Here is a 12464-nt window from a genome sequence, read left to right on the forward strand (position 1 = left end):
AAGGTCAAAGGTCGGTGAGATTTCCTCCACTGGTTTTATTTTAACCGTGAGCCAAACAGGTCAGAATTAGACTTCAGAGATGAGAGAAAGAGAATCAACAAAAATCTTTTACCCCTGCCTCAGAATTCATCCGACACTGATGAAATCAATCTTTATTTATGATGAATCAATGTGAATCGTTTCTTCAATTGCGTCCAGATTGTTTCTCATATGAAGGTTCGGTGTGCAGTACAGGAGGATTCTGGCGTTCGATCAGTTATCAATACACTCATTAGGTTTTGTTAAAGAAAGAACAATCACACAACTGCGTGCCATTCGGTTCCTCTATAGTGTTTTATTATCTGCAGTGAATGAATCACGATATCACTCAAAAATCAATTTGAATTTCATAACATCCTGCCTCATGATTTTATATTTAATTTTTAATTTAAAAACCATCATTTTAACAGAAAAATGAAGAAAGATTATCTGTTGTTTTCCCTGAGAACGATCTCAGCTGTGATCTCAGAACATCCTGACGCCCCGTAGAGACAATAAGGACATCAGTGAAGGTTTTGAACATTTATAAATGTAACTCCTGTCATTCTGATGAAATAAAAAACATTTAAGGGGTGTAAAAAACGCATCACGACACCCAAACCCCTTCAGAGACGCGCCGCTTCCCATCATGCTTTGATGCAGAGCATAGCGTCCAGGAGGTTGTGTGTGTGACGGACGCCTGTCGTAATGAAACCTTGGCTCTCCAGCAGCCGGCTGTATTCAGAGGCGCTCCTCTGCCTCCCGTCGCCCATGCTGAGGGCCTGGAGCAGCCCCCGACTCGGGGCCCCCCTGTCCTCCTCCAGGAAGATCTCAATGAGGAGGACTCCGCCGCCTGAGAGGAACACAGACGTCACGTCAGAGAGGAAAACTGCACTTGATAAGGATGCAGAAAGAAAACGTTTGAATTTTGTAAGAAATCATGATCAGTTTTACAAAACCTTACGAATCGTACCTGGTTTGCAAACATCTGCAATTTTCCGCAGCAGAATGTGGATTTTCTCCTCAGGCAGGTCGTGGAGAACTCTTGCCAGGACGTACAAGTCGGCCGTGGGGAAATGGTCTTTAAAGAAGTCTCCTGTTCGGGGGAAACGTTGTGTCAGTCGCAAACAGACTGAACAAACCGCAGCACGGGGACGAGACGACACGCCACCTGCTACGAACGACACCCTGCCGTCTGGCTGCTGAGGACGGAACTGTTGGCTCATCTCAACGACAGGCGGCAGGTCGAACACCGTCACACGCAGCTCAGGGTGGGCTCTGCTCAGCTCGTACGCGATGGCACCGGTGCATCCTGGGAACAGGACCAACAGGATGCTAAACACTTCAACACTCCAGAAGTGACCGACTAGCTATTGGGTCCTTCCTCACCTCCGAGGTCACAGGCCGTTTTAAAGCTGGAGAGGTCAAACGCCGTGACCACAGCTCTGGCTGTGACCGTAGCGTAGCTGTGCATCGCCTTCATGAACCTCAGCCGGACGTCTGGAGCGTCACGCGCACAAACCTGCAGGCAGAGACAAACTTATTTTTTTATTTTATATACTGATTTTGATCCCCGGATGTGGAATTAAGAGAAGATAACATGAAGATAACATTCATTCACTCAGGACCCGCTTCTTTCACCGCCACCGGTCGCTGGGGGCCCTCCGGGCGTGACGCCAGCGCACCGCGGAGCCACATGCAGGACGGACAATCACGCACACACACTGACACACTACGGTCAATGTGGGACCGGCCCATTAACCCTTACTGCACTACGATCACGCCCCCGCGTTCAGATCACATGATGCAACAAATAAAGTCTGTGACGTGGATTGCTGTGCGCATTTTTGACTGAGTCTATTTTGCCCCAATATGTCGATTTAATAAGTTTTAGGGAAATAAAAACGAAATAAAAAATCTCTTCATAAAGCTGAAGTTGTGCTGAAGATAAGCCCACCAAGCATGTGTATGTTAAATCATTTTAATGTGATATATGGAGAGAAATATCAAACGTACCAAAAAACGGCCACCGTGACGCTCCATGAAGATAACAGCACCTGTAAAGTGTCTCTGTTCTGATTGGACGCTGACACTCACCTGACTTCTATCCGTAGGTGTTCTACTGAAAGCCTCCTGCTGGCTGCTTCCTTCCTGCACGGCACCTTCAAGGTGGGAGAACAGAGGCCAGAGCTTGTGATGGCAGTACTGGACGTAGCAGTGGAGCGACAGAGACGAGTCAGACACCAGAAAACTTGTGGCCAGATCCGTGTTCTGGTAGACGTGCTTCTGACGTGCTGGGGGGGGGAGACACCGTAGAACACGGGAGTTTGATTGTAAACTGACTGTAAAGCTGCAGACGTGTAACAGACGGGCGCTGACTGACTGCTGCTGCTCTTCAGCAGGCCCAGAGACACGCAGGCTTCCAGCAGGCGTTCGGTCCCCTTCGCTGAGGCCCGGACCTCCTGGGCCACCTGAGCCGCGTCCAGACCGGGTGTGTGGTGCAGCACGTCAAACACACACAGCCTGGACGCAGTGAACAGCGCCTGGAGCGTTTGGGGAAAAGATGGAAGGAGGAATCAAGTGGTGTTCTTTGTTGGAACGTGATTCTAGATCACCGGGCCGATGGGTTCATCATTTTCATGACGGAACGTTAAATAGTTCATGATCTGGACCCAGATTTTATTTTAACATTACAAAACGGTAGTTTAAACCGCACCGAGGATCCCAGTCAGAATCATCAGGTGAGCCCGAGGGGCGGCTCGTCCTCTGGGGGTACCTGAGACGCCCTGAATCCATCCAGCAGCGACATGAGGCGATGTAAGTCCTCTGTGTTCGGCTCGCTGTCCTCCCTCTCCCTCACGCTGACCGGATCCCCCGGCCCCCCACCGCTCCTCAGTGGGGGCGCTGTGCTCTCACAGGTGTGGAGCTCAGCCTTTTCATCCTCCACAGGTTTAGACAGGATGTTGGAGGAATCTTCACCGACTTGATTTTCTCTGCAGCTCCTTCTCACCTATAAGGGGAGACGGTTATTAGAAAATATTATTTAAAAAGTGATAATAACCCTCAGGGACCGATTGAAACGTCTACACACACGACGTAATCGGGTCACAAAAGGGTCGTGTCATAAAAGTTTTAAAAAATGTAATACAGAAATATTTTTTTCTTTTAATGCATCAGATCTTTTCCACTACTTCAGACCTACCCATAGATAAAAAGTTTTTAAAATTTTTTATTATTATATGTTTATATGGAATTTGCCATTGAAACCATGTTTTTCTTCCAATGAGAAAAACACAAAATATGGAATATTTCCAAAAGTTAGTGCAGAGTTTAATACTTCTGATAAAGATATTACAACTATTGGATGGATTTTTTTGCAGGTGTGTGAACAGACAGTGGGTCTGTGTCTGGGTCAGCATTATTGTATAAATATATATACAGTATATACATATACATGTATACATATATAGTATATGAAAAATGTGGTTATAATGGGAGTCAACTGTACCAGTTTTGACCCTATCAGGTATTGTGTGTAAACAGGGAAAATCTGCTATTCTATACACTTCCAATGGCAGGAATTAAGGAATTTAGAAAATAAAGATGAAAGAAAATTAGTGGCAAAATTAATTTTTTTATTTAACCTTTATTTATCCAGGTTAGCCTCATTGAGATTAAGAATCTCTTTTTCAAAAGCATTTAAAGAGATGAGCTCCTGTAATCTCAAGTCCTTCTGGAGCTCATTCCACGCCACAGGGGCTGAAACGCTTTTTACCAAACTCAGTACGAGTCTTTTTTACAATCAGATAAACCTATGTTGACTAATAAACAGATAAACCATGTCAGATAAACCTATGTCGACTAATCTTTGTCTCATGATGTCATGGTCCACCGTGTCACAGGCCTTTGACAGGTCGATAAAAAGGGAGACACAATGGTGTTTATCATCTGGAGCACTGATGACATCATGAAGAACTTTCCTTGCTGCTGTTGTGGTGCCATGTTGTTTTCTAAGGCCTGACTGATCCTGGACTAGTATATCATTATCTTTTAAAAAGTCTTTAATCTGATCACACACCAGCGTTTCTAGAATCTTAGCAGGACTTGTGATCTCAGAAATGGGCCTGTAGGTGTTCATATTTGAAGGGTCGCCACCTTTCAATAGAGGAACAACAGAAGCTGACTTCCATGCCCTGGGGATTTCCTTTACTTCAAGGCTAAGATTTAGTAAATAAGACAGGGGCTCAGTTATAACATCGGATGACAGATTCAAGAGATAAGGGTCTAAACCATCTGGACCAATTGATTAATTAATATCTATACCTTTAAGAGCTTAAAGGTATAGATACTAATAGTCTTGTAACCGACTGATTTATCAGGAGAGAAACAAAAGCAACAAAAACGTCACTTTTGGACCCAAACAGTTGCCAGGGGTTAAAGGGGCTATTAAATAGAAGCTAACCTCACAGACAGGACTGGCTGACGGCTTTTCCTGGAGGGGCAGTATCTGATTGGTAGATGGACTTTCAGGCCCAAGGCTGCATGAGGGGTCATAGTTGACTGAAGGGACTGGGTTGTGGGGGGACTGGACAGGGGGGTCCAGGTTGGTCAAACTGTCCTGATCCAAGAAGGATGTGCACTGGTTGTAAATACGGTCCAGCTGTTTGCAGAAGTGGTTGAGGGGGAAGCCCACCACGTTGAGGAAGTCCCCATGGACATACTCCACTAGCATCCCCCCCAGAGCCTGGATACCGTAGCCACCAGCCTTGTCCCTGACACACACACACACACACACACACACACATACACACACACACACACACACACACACACACACACACAGAGTTCAGTTACATTGCAGCACATGTTACACAGTTTGGGTCTGCGTGTTACGTCATCCTGCAATCATTTCAGTGAAATGAGATATAACACAGTGAAAAAAACACATTCTGGGAATCAAAGTCCAGAGTAAAGCAGGACGGCGTGAATCAATACCTCTAGAGACATCCTCACTGGACGTTCGTGCACTGTGAGACGACTAAGGGAACATCTTATCCTATCAGAAACAGTATTTTCTTCGCTATAAGACACACTGTCGGTTTTTGAGAAAATTAAAGGCTTTTAGGTGCGCCTTATAGAGCGGAACACACTGTACTTGCTTTGGTTACAACACACAGATATTCACACACATGAACGTTGATATATTCATACGTACATGGGTTCACCAGTATTGATGTATTCCCACAGCATACTTTCTGACAGATCAGCAAACTTCACCTTTGTTTCTTCATAGAAGTCAATCACCTGAAAGTCTGGTTCTTCATCTGAGGGTTTAGGACCAAACACATTCAGAAATAGATAGAAACCAGAAATACAGTGCTCAACGGGTGTAAGAATCAACCGGACGTGTCACCATTCATTCAGGTGGGACTTACTTTTTTCCTTACGATGGAGGACTAAAGCCACACCCGTGAAGACGCTGTGCTCTTTACCGCTCAGCCTGCAGGAGAACAAGAAGACGTGACTGTGAAGGAACCCTTCCTGCGTCTAACATTAACCCATTCATGACAGAACAGACACACACCTGGACAGCATCCTGTACGCGTCCTGTTTGTCCACCGGCTTCTCCAGAATAGCGCCATCGATGGTCTGTGTGATGGAGTCAGGGACACGGTCAGACAGTTTCCGGTGCACAAAGAAGCAGCTGATGAACACTGATAGTGTGTTCCTCTCACCACTATGGTGTCTGCTCCAATCACAATGTCTGGAGTCTTCAGGTGGCGCTGCAGCAGAGGAACACAGTGTGTCAGACAGGACAAGGTGTTGGTTCTGTCCCGTCAGGAGCTGAACTCACAGTGAACACCCTCCTGGCCACCTCCATCGCTTTCTGTCTGGCCGTCTCAACAGCATAGTCCTGGGGGGCCATGAAGAGTCCCTTGTTGAGATCTTCTTTAAACCAGGAAGGAACCACCACAAACTGTAAGCCCTGGAAAATAAGAGACACACAATAAAAAATCAAAAGACTTTACACAACAGTCACTGGGCTTTTGGAACTGGATAGCGCTAAGACTGGAGGCCCCCATGGTTCTTCTGGGGGAGCCCCATTGACTCTGGGGGCTGTGGACGGGTGCAGGAAGGCCAGGTGTACCACGGCTAGAGAGGTTACAGAGGGAAAACCTCGGGCGTTGGAGGAATTCAGGGAGGAGGACTATCAATCAGACTCATTCTGGTAAAATCGTCCATCGCCTCAGGAGATCACGGTCACCAGAACCATCTCCGTTCGAGCCTACCAGAAGCCTTGGCTGACAGGTGAAGTCCACAGGCTCCTGAAGGCGCGGAACGCGGCCTTCAGAGCTGGGGACGAAGTGGACCTAAGGACAGCGAGGGCCAACCTGTCACGAGGCATCCGAGTGGCCCAGAGACAGTCCTCCAGGAGGATCGCCACCCACTTCAGCGACAGCAGAGACACCAGGAACCTGTGGTGGGGGATTCAGTCCATTACGGACTACAAGCCCCTTCTGCAGTCCTGCGACAGCTCCACCACTCTGCTGAACCAGCTGAATGACTTCTTTGCACGCTTTGAGGCAGACAATGGCATCCCGGCACAGAAGGCTCCTCCCCCTCCTGGCGACCAGGCATTGACACTTTCTCCGGACAGCGTGAGGCAAGTCCTCAGAAGGACCAACGCAAGGAAAGCCCAGGTCCTGACAACATTCCTGGTCGTGTCCTGAGAGACTGCTGATGAGCTCACAGATGTCTTCACAGACATCTTCAACATCTCCCTGATCCAGGCTGTTGTCCCCACCTGCCTCAAAGCCACCACCATCATCCAAGTCCCGAAGAAGTCGCCCCCATCTGGCTTCAACGACTACCGCCCAGTTGAACTCACTCCCATCCTCATGAAGCGCTTCAGCGGCTAGTCATGCAGCACATCAAGTCTGCCCTCCCTTCAACCCTGGACCCTTTCCAGTTTGCTTACCGGTCCAACCGCTCTACCGATGACACCATCTCCACATCCCTACACCCAACCCTCACCCACCTGGAGACCAAAGACTCGTACGCCAGAATGCTGTTCATCGACTTCAGCTCAACATTCAACACAATCGTCCCCCAGCAGCTCATCTACAAACTGGACCATCTTGGACTCAACATCTCCATACGCAACTGGCTGCTGGACTTCCTGACAGGGAGACCACAGGCAGTTTGAGTTGGTAACAACACCTCCAGCACCATCACGCTGAACACGGGAGCCCCCCAAGGATGTGTTCTGAGCCCCCTCCTCTTCACTCTGTTGACCCACGACTGCACACCGACTTCAGCTCCAACCTCTTCACCAAGTTTGCAGACGAGACGACTGTGGTGGGTCTCATCAACAACAACGATGAGACAGCCTACAGGAATGAGGGGGGCCTCCTGGCTATGTGGTGCAAGGACAACCATCTCCATCTGAATGTGGAGAAGATGAAGGAGATTGTTGTGGACTTCAGGAGAACACGCACCCAGCATGCTCCACTAACCATCAACGGTGCTGCAGTGGAAAGGGTCAGCAGCACCAAGTTCCTGGGTGTGCACATCTCTGAGGACCTGTCCTGGGACCGCAACACCGCATCGCTGGACAAAAAAGCCCAACACGCCTCTACTTCCACGCAAACTGAGGAGAACAAGAGCCCCACCCCCATCATGCTGACTTTCTACAGAGGCCCCATGGAGAGCATCCTGACCAGCTGCATCCCCCTGTGGTCCGGCGCCTGCACCGTTTCCTGCAGACCCTGCAGCGCATCGTGAGAGCAGCTGAAAGATCACTGGTGTCTCTCTCCCTTCCCTCACAGACATTTATAACACCCCCCTCACCCGCAAAGCCATCAGCATTGGGGGTGATCCCCCCCCCAAACACACACACACCCTTCTCAGCCTGCTGCCATCAGGTAGGGGACTACAGAGTCTGCTTGTTGTCCTGCCTGTGTTGTACTACCTGTGATGTACTACCTGTGATGTACTACCTGTGATGTACTACCTGTTGTACTGCCTGTGTTGTCCTGCCTGTTGTCCTGCCTGTTGTCCTGCCTGTTGTCCTGCCTGTTGTCCTGCCTGTTGTCCTGCCTGTTGTCCTGCCTGTTGTCCTGCCTGTTGTCCTGCCTACCGTGGGTCAGAGGACTGTAATCTCATCTGTCTGTCTTCACATATGGTACACTTGACAATGAAGCTGACTTTGACTTTGACTGTGAACTGGGACAGTTTGCAGCTGAATGCAAAGCAAAGGGGTTAAATGGTGAACTTTGACATTTAACCCCAAAACGAGGGGTTAAATGTCAGAGTTCAATGCTTCCCACAGTGTTTCATTCTCAGAGGAGCCAGACAGACGTACCACTTTGCTGAGGATCTCCTGCCTCCGAGGGGAGGCACTGGCCAGAACAACCAGTTTACCGGCGAGTCTGGAAATGACCGGGTTCAACATCACGGCGGTCTTCATGCCTCTCAGATGGTCCTGTTTTCAAAGGTCATTGTCAGCCCAGGAGTTTGATCTGTTAACAACTAGTCTATAGACTGTTTATTGATCTGCTGATTATCTAAATAATCAATACGCCATTCCGGTGTGTAAATACCGGTCCAGTTTTAATCGGGTTAAAGTGAACCCAACATCCCGCCTCCGGACCCGGGTTCTGTGGGAGAGAACGGAACCGGCTCTTACCTGCAGGAACCCGGAAGCAGACTGAGCTGAGGGGGGACGACGGGCGCGTGAGCTTCAGGACCGTCCTGTCTCTGATTGGCTCAGTTTTCACGATGACGTCATTACGTACAACGTGAAGCGTTCCTCGTTGGTCGTTGCTGTTCACCAAGAAAACTGCTTCCAGAGATCGATTAAGAAAAGTAAGCCGATCAAACTATTTCATAAATTATAGTTTTTGTAACGGAAATGTATTATTATGAAACTACTGTAGGGAAAAGTATAGCAAATACACGTATGTCGTATCAGATTAGTTATTTGAGCTAAAATGTTCTATTATTATTGATTATAGTAGTAGTAGTAGTAATAATAGTAGTAATTTAATATACAGTACTTATACTGAATCCACAGTACTGTATAACTTAGTAGTAGTAGTGGTTCTGTACTGTACCTCTAAATCATTGAAGTCATTGATGTTGGCATCAAACCTCCACCAGAGGGCAGTACAGAGTTCAGGACCTCAGAGGAGCTCTGGACAGAATAACTTCTCAGAATTTGTCTATAAAACATGAATTACTTTTACCTATAGACTATGAATATTTTGCAGTCTCTCATTCCTGTTTTTTCCTGTGACTTATCGAAGACACCGTTTATAACCGGATTCATCTTTAATGTTGAATCTAAATCAGACCATTAGAAGATCAGTCAAGTACTTTTATACAAGAGGAAAAGAATATACAATATCTGAAAATACAAGTAAGGACAGGTGGAGCTCAAAAATTGGAAATATTCAAGGTTCAAAGTATGCCAAGATAAACCAGTTCATAGTGAATATATACAAATATAAAAGGCCTTCAGCCGCTGTCCGTGTCCATTACTTCTCTGGTGCGCATAGAGAAGTTAAATAACACCGAAATGTGTTGTGAGGACAGATGTTTGAAGAGTCTGAAATACAATTCGTGACACGTGTATTCACGTTCACTGTTCCTCACTTTCCATCTCTTTGTGCTGTGATGGGTCTGGCATCAGATACGCTTTGCTGTTCTCTCTCTGTGGACCGTTGCAGGGACAATGTGCTGAGTAAAAGCTCTCTTTGTGCTCCAGCTTGATTGAGTCTGCGCTGCTCAGGCTGTGCAGGTTCATTATTTGTCTCAGCTTTTGTCTGAAATCCTTGGAGGCAAAGTAGTAAATGAAGGGATCGAGGCAGCTGTTGAGGCAGCTGAAGCAGAGAGTCAGCTTGTAGGCCATGTAGACAGACTTCCCGTAGAACAGTCTCAGCACGGAATGGGTTAACAGGAGGATGTTGTTGGGGGCAAAGCAGAGGATGAACACCAGGAGGACGATGAAGGCCAGGCGTATCGCTCGTGCTTTCTGGACGGTCTGAGAGTCACTGGCCAGCTTGCATATGACCCTGACATAGCAGAATGTTGTCACACACAAAGGAAAGAGGAAGAGGAGGAACGCCATGCTGAACAGAAAACCAGCCCAGGCAGACACGGAAGGGAGCATGTTTTGCTTCAGCACGTCAAAGCATGTGGTAATCCCGAGTTCCGAAATGTCAAAGGTCAGGTCTGTGGTCATCAGGGGGTACAAAACGCTCAGGACCAAACCCCACATGAAGAAGATGCTGACCACAGCAACGGCCATGTTGTTGCGTTGTCTGAACAGCATGGGTCTGACGATGCCCAGGTAGCGGTCTATCCCGATGGCCATCATAGTCAGGATGGAGCAGTACATGTTACTGTAGAAGACCAGGGTCAGGAGACTGGAGGAGAGGAGAGACGGTTTTTAGTATTCAGTCACTGCCTGGAACAAAATGATTTGGGGAAAGATGAGAAGATCAGTTCTAGTCTTTGTAAGGAAAATAGAATTCACAAATCTGGACAATAAAGGAATTTAGCCTAATTCCCAAAAACTGCTCCCTCTAGTGGCCTGTGGAAGTAGTAGCTAAAATACAGACAAGGGAAGGAAGTTGAAATCTCTTCTAAAATATTTCTGTGGATTTCCAGACAACTAAAATCATCTCATCTTTGGCATTTTTTCCACTGGAGTCTATCCCAGCTGGCTACAGGTGAGAGGTGGGGTACACCCTGGACAGATCGCCATTGCCACAAACAACCATTCACTCACACCTATGGGCCATCTGGAGTGATCAGTTCACCTGAGCTGGATGCTTTTGGAGTTGGGAATGAATAATAAAATGAATATATGGTACTGACTATGATTATGAATACCTGCACATGTTGGGTCCCAGTTTCCAGTGGTAACCCTGTAGCTGGTAGGCGATCTGAAAAGGCAGGGCGATGCCAAGAGACAAGTCGCTGAGGGTGAGATTAATCATGAAGATGATGGAGGCGGTCTTGGGGGACGTGTGGAAGAGGAGGATCCACATGGAAAGGCTGTTTCCTGCCAGGTTGATGGCGGTGATGACCATGTAGATGACGGAGATGGCGATGCTGGTGTCTGCGTTCTGAAACAGGGACAGGGTGGCGTTGTCCAGCCTGATGCTGTTAGAATTCCCTAACATGATCGCAGGGGGGGCGCCTGAAATCACCTGTGGGGTGAAGATTTTACAAAAAAATGACGAGTTTTCTGATGTCAACAAATATTTAACCATATTACAGAATATCTTTGTAACACTTCAGATAATATACACGATACATAAGGCTTCAGCTATAACACACCTTTGTCCAAACTGTCATTTTAATGCTGATTGATGTGAAGCTGTGAAACTGGAGCTTTAGGACATTAGTACATTTACTATATTATGCTATTGTTTGCATGTGCAGTACGGTTAAAAAAAAGAAGCTTTATTTGTGATGCAGTGTTGACGTCCTGGGAGCTGATGTACAATCAGACCCAAAAATGTTCTGAGAATAGACTCAGAAAAGACTCTATGATAGACAAACAGGGAGTAGACGAAGAGTTGACTGGAAGGTTTTACAAACACCAAAGGGTAATGAAATCAACAGGCCTATATTGCAATTATTAATGAAAATTATCCAATAGAAACTAAACTAATACAGCATAAATAGAATTTCTTTGAAATTTAAGTTAGATGTGTAGTTCCTCTGTGTGTCGTTTACATGTGTGTGACAAATACTTGAGGAAAACAAGACACAATGGTTGAAATAAATTCGATGAATAGTTGAGAAAAGTTAAAAAGTTTGATTTAAATGTGGCCTAAACAATTTTCAAAAATATAAATCCTACAGTGATGGCTGATAACCAGTAAGAGTTGGTTGAACACTCACCTATGTGAGCAGAGGCAGAGCAGGCTGGCATGTGAGTGTCGCTTACAGTTGGAGGGACAGATAATGAAGCAAGAATTGAACCTGCAGCAGCGCAAGTGAGAGAGGAAGAGAAGAAATGGATCATGTGACTATTTTTGTCCTACCCAAAGCCAGAACACCCACGGAATGAGATGAACCACTGCAGGCAGATGTTGTACATTGCCCAAACGGTCACATACAGTCATCCTGATTACCTGTAGAATTACCCCGGTCCCCTCAATGCTGCCCCATCATACATTTACTCATAAAAGCACTGAAACCAGAGGGGGTGTATATGAGGCGTTATCAATCCACACTGGGAAAGTCAGCAGCGTTCTTGTGCGTCAAACGGTGTTACTTTCACCGCTAATCATCATTACAAATCACTGCGGGGTGCATGAGCAATCCATAGAAATACCTCCAATCCACGGGGTTAGAACGATACCTAATGTTAGTGTGGCTTAAAGCTTCGACAGAATTTTTAGGTTTTTAATTTTTTTTCTACATTT

The 12464-nt window shown here is 46.7% G+C and overlaps 2 protein-coding genes across 3 annotated transcripts; both read right to left on the bottom strand.

The window, feature by feature from the left end:
- Positions 1 to 320: 320 nt before the first annotated feature.
- On the bottom strand, positions 321 to 8708 carry asmtl (acetylserotonin O-methyltransferase-like). 2 transcript variants are annotated; one of them, XM_068329274.1, is made up of 14 exons: positions 8384 to 8708; positions 5873 to 6004; positions 5754 to 5801; positions 5603 to 5667; positions 5454 to 5518; positions 5234 to 5342; positions 4481 to 4790; positions 2795 to 3028; positions 2402 to 2561; positions 2116 to 2312; positions 1408 to 1540; positions 1190 to 1330; positions 992 to 1114; positions 321 to 871 (listed from the first exon to the last, which is right to left on the bottom strand). In XM_068329274.1, the coding sequence occupies exons 1-14, from the start codon at positions 8486 to 8488 to the stop codon at positions 666 to 668; spliced, it is 2028 nt and encodes a 675-aa protein (XP_068185375.1). In that variant the 5' UTR covers positions 8489 to 8708; the 3' UTR covers positions 321 to 665. The 2 variants fall into 2 exon arrangements, with proteins under 2 accessions (XP_068185375.1, XP_068185374.1); XM_068329273.1 differs by having other exon boundaries at positions 992 to 1330.
- A 675-nt stretch (positions 8709 to 9383) lies between these two features.
- p2ry8 (P2Y receptor family member 8) lies at positions 9384 to 12305 on the bottom strand. Its single transcript, XM_068330025.1, has 3 exons — positions 11938 to 12305; positions 10918 to 11237; positions 9384 to 10448 (listed from the first exon to the last, which is right to left on the bottom strand). Exons 2-3 carry the CDS (start codon positions 11208 to 11210, stop codon positions 9662 to 9664), a joined length of 1080 nt encoding a protein of 359 aa, XP_068186126.1. The 5' UTR covers positions 11211 to 11237; positions 11938 to 12305; the 3' UTR covers positions 9384 to 9661.
- Positions 12306 to 12464: the final 159 nt, after the last annotated feature.

This window comes from Antennarius striatus, chromosome 12, assembly GCF_040054535.1.
Source record: "Antennarius striatus isolate MH-2024 chromosome 12, ASM4005453v1, whole genome shotgun sequence".
NCBI lineage: Eukaryota > Metazoa > Chordata > Actinopteri > Lophiiformes > Antennariidae > Antennarius > Antennarius striatus.

Coding starts and splice junctions, on each gene's coding strand:
- asmtl (XM_068329273.1), bottom strand. CDS start 8,488: ATGAAGACCGCCGTGATGTTGAACCCGGTCATTTCCAGACTCGCCGGT. Junction 5,343..5,453: donor CCTCCATCGTAAGGAAAAAA/GTAAGTCCCACC, acceptor CTAAACCCTCAG/ATGAAGAACCAGACTTTCAG. Junction 872..991: donor TGCAGATGTTTGCAAACCAG/GTACGATTCGTA, acceptor TGTTCCTCTCAG/GCGGCGGAGTCCTCCTCATT.
- p2ry8 (XM_068330025.1), bottom strand. CDS start 11,210: ATGTTAGGGAATTCTAACAGCATCAGGCTGGACAACGCCACCCTGTCC. Junction 10,449..10,917: donor CTGGGACCCAACATGTGCAG/GTATTCATAATC, acceptor CCTCTCCTCCAG/TCTCCTGACCCTGGTCTTCT.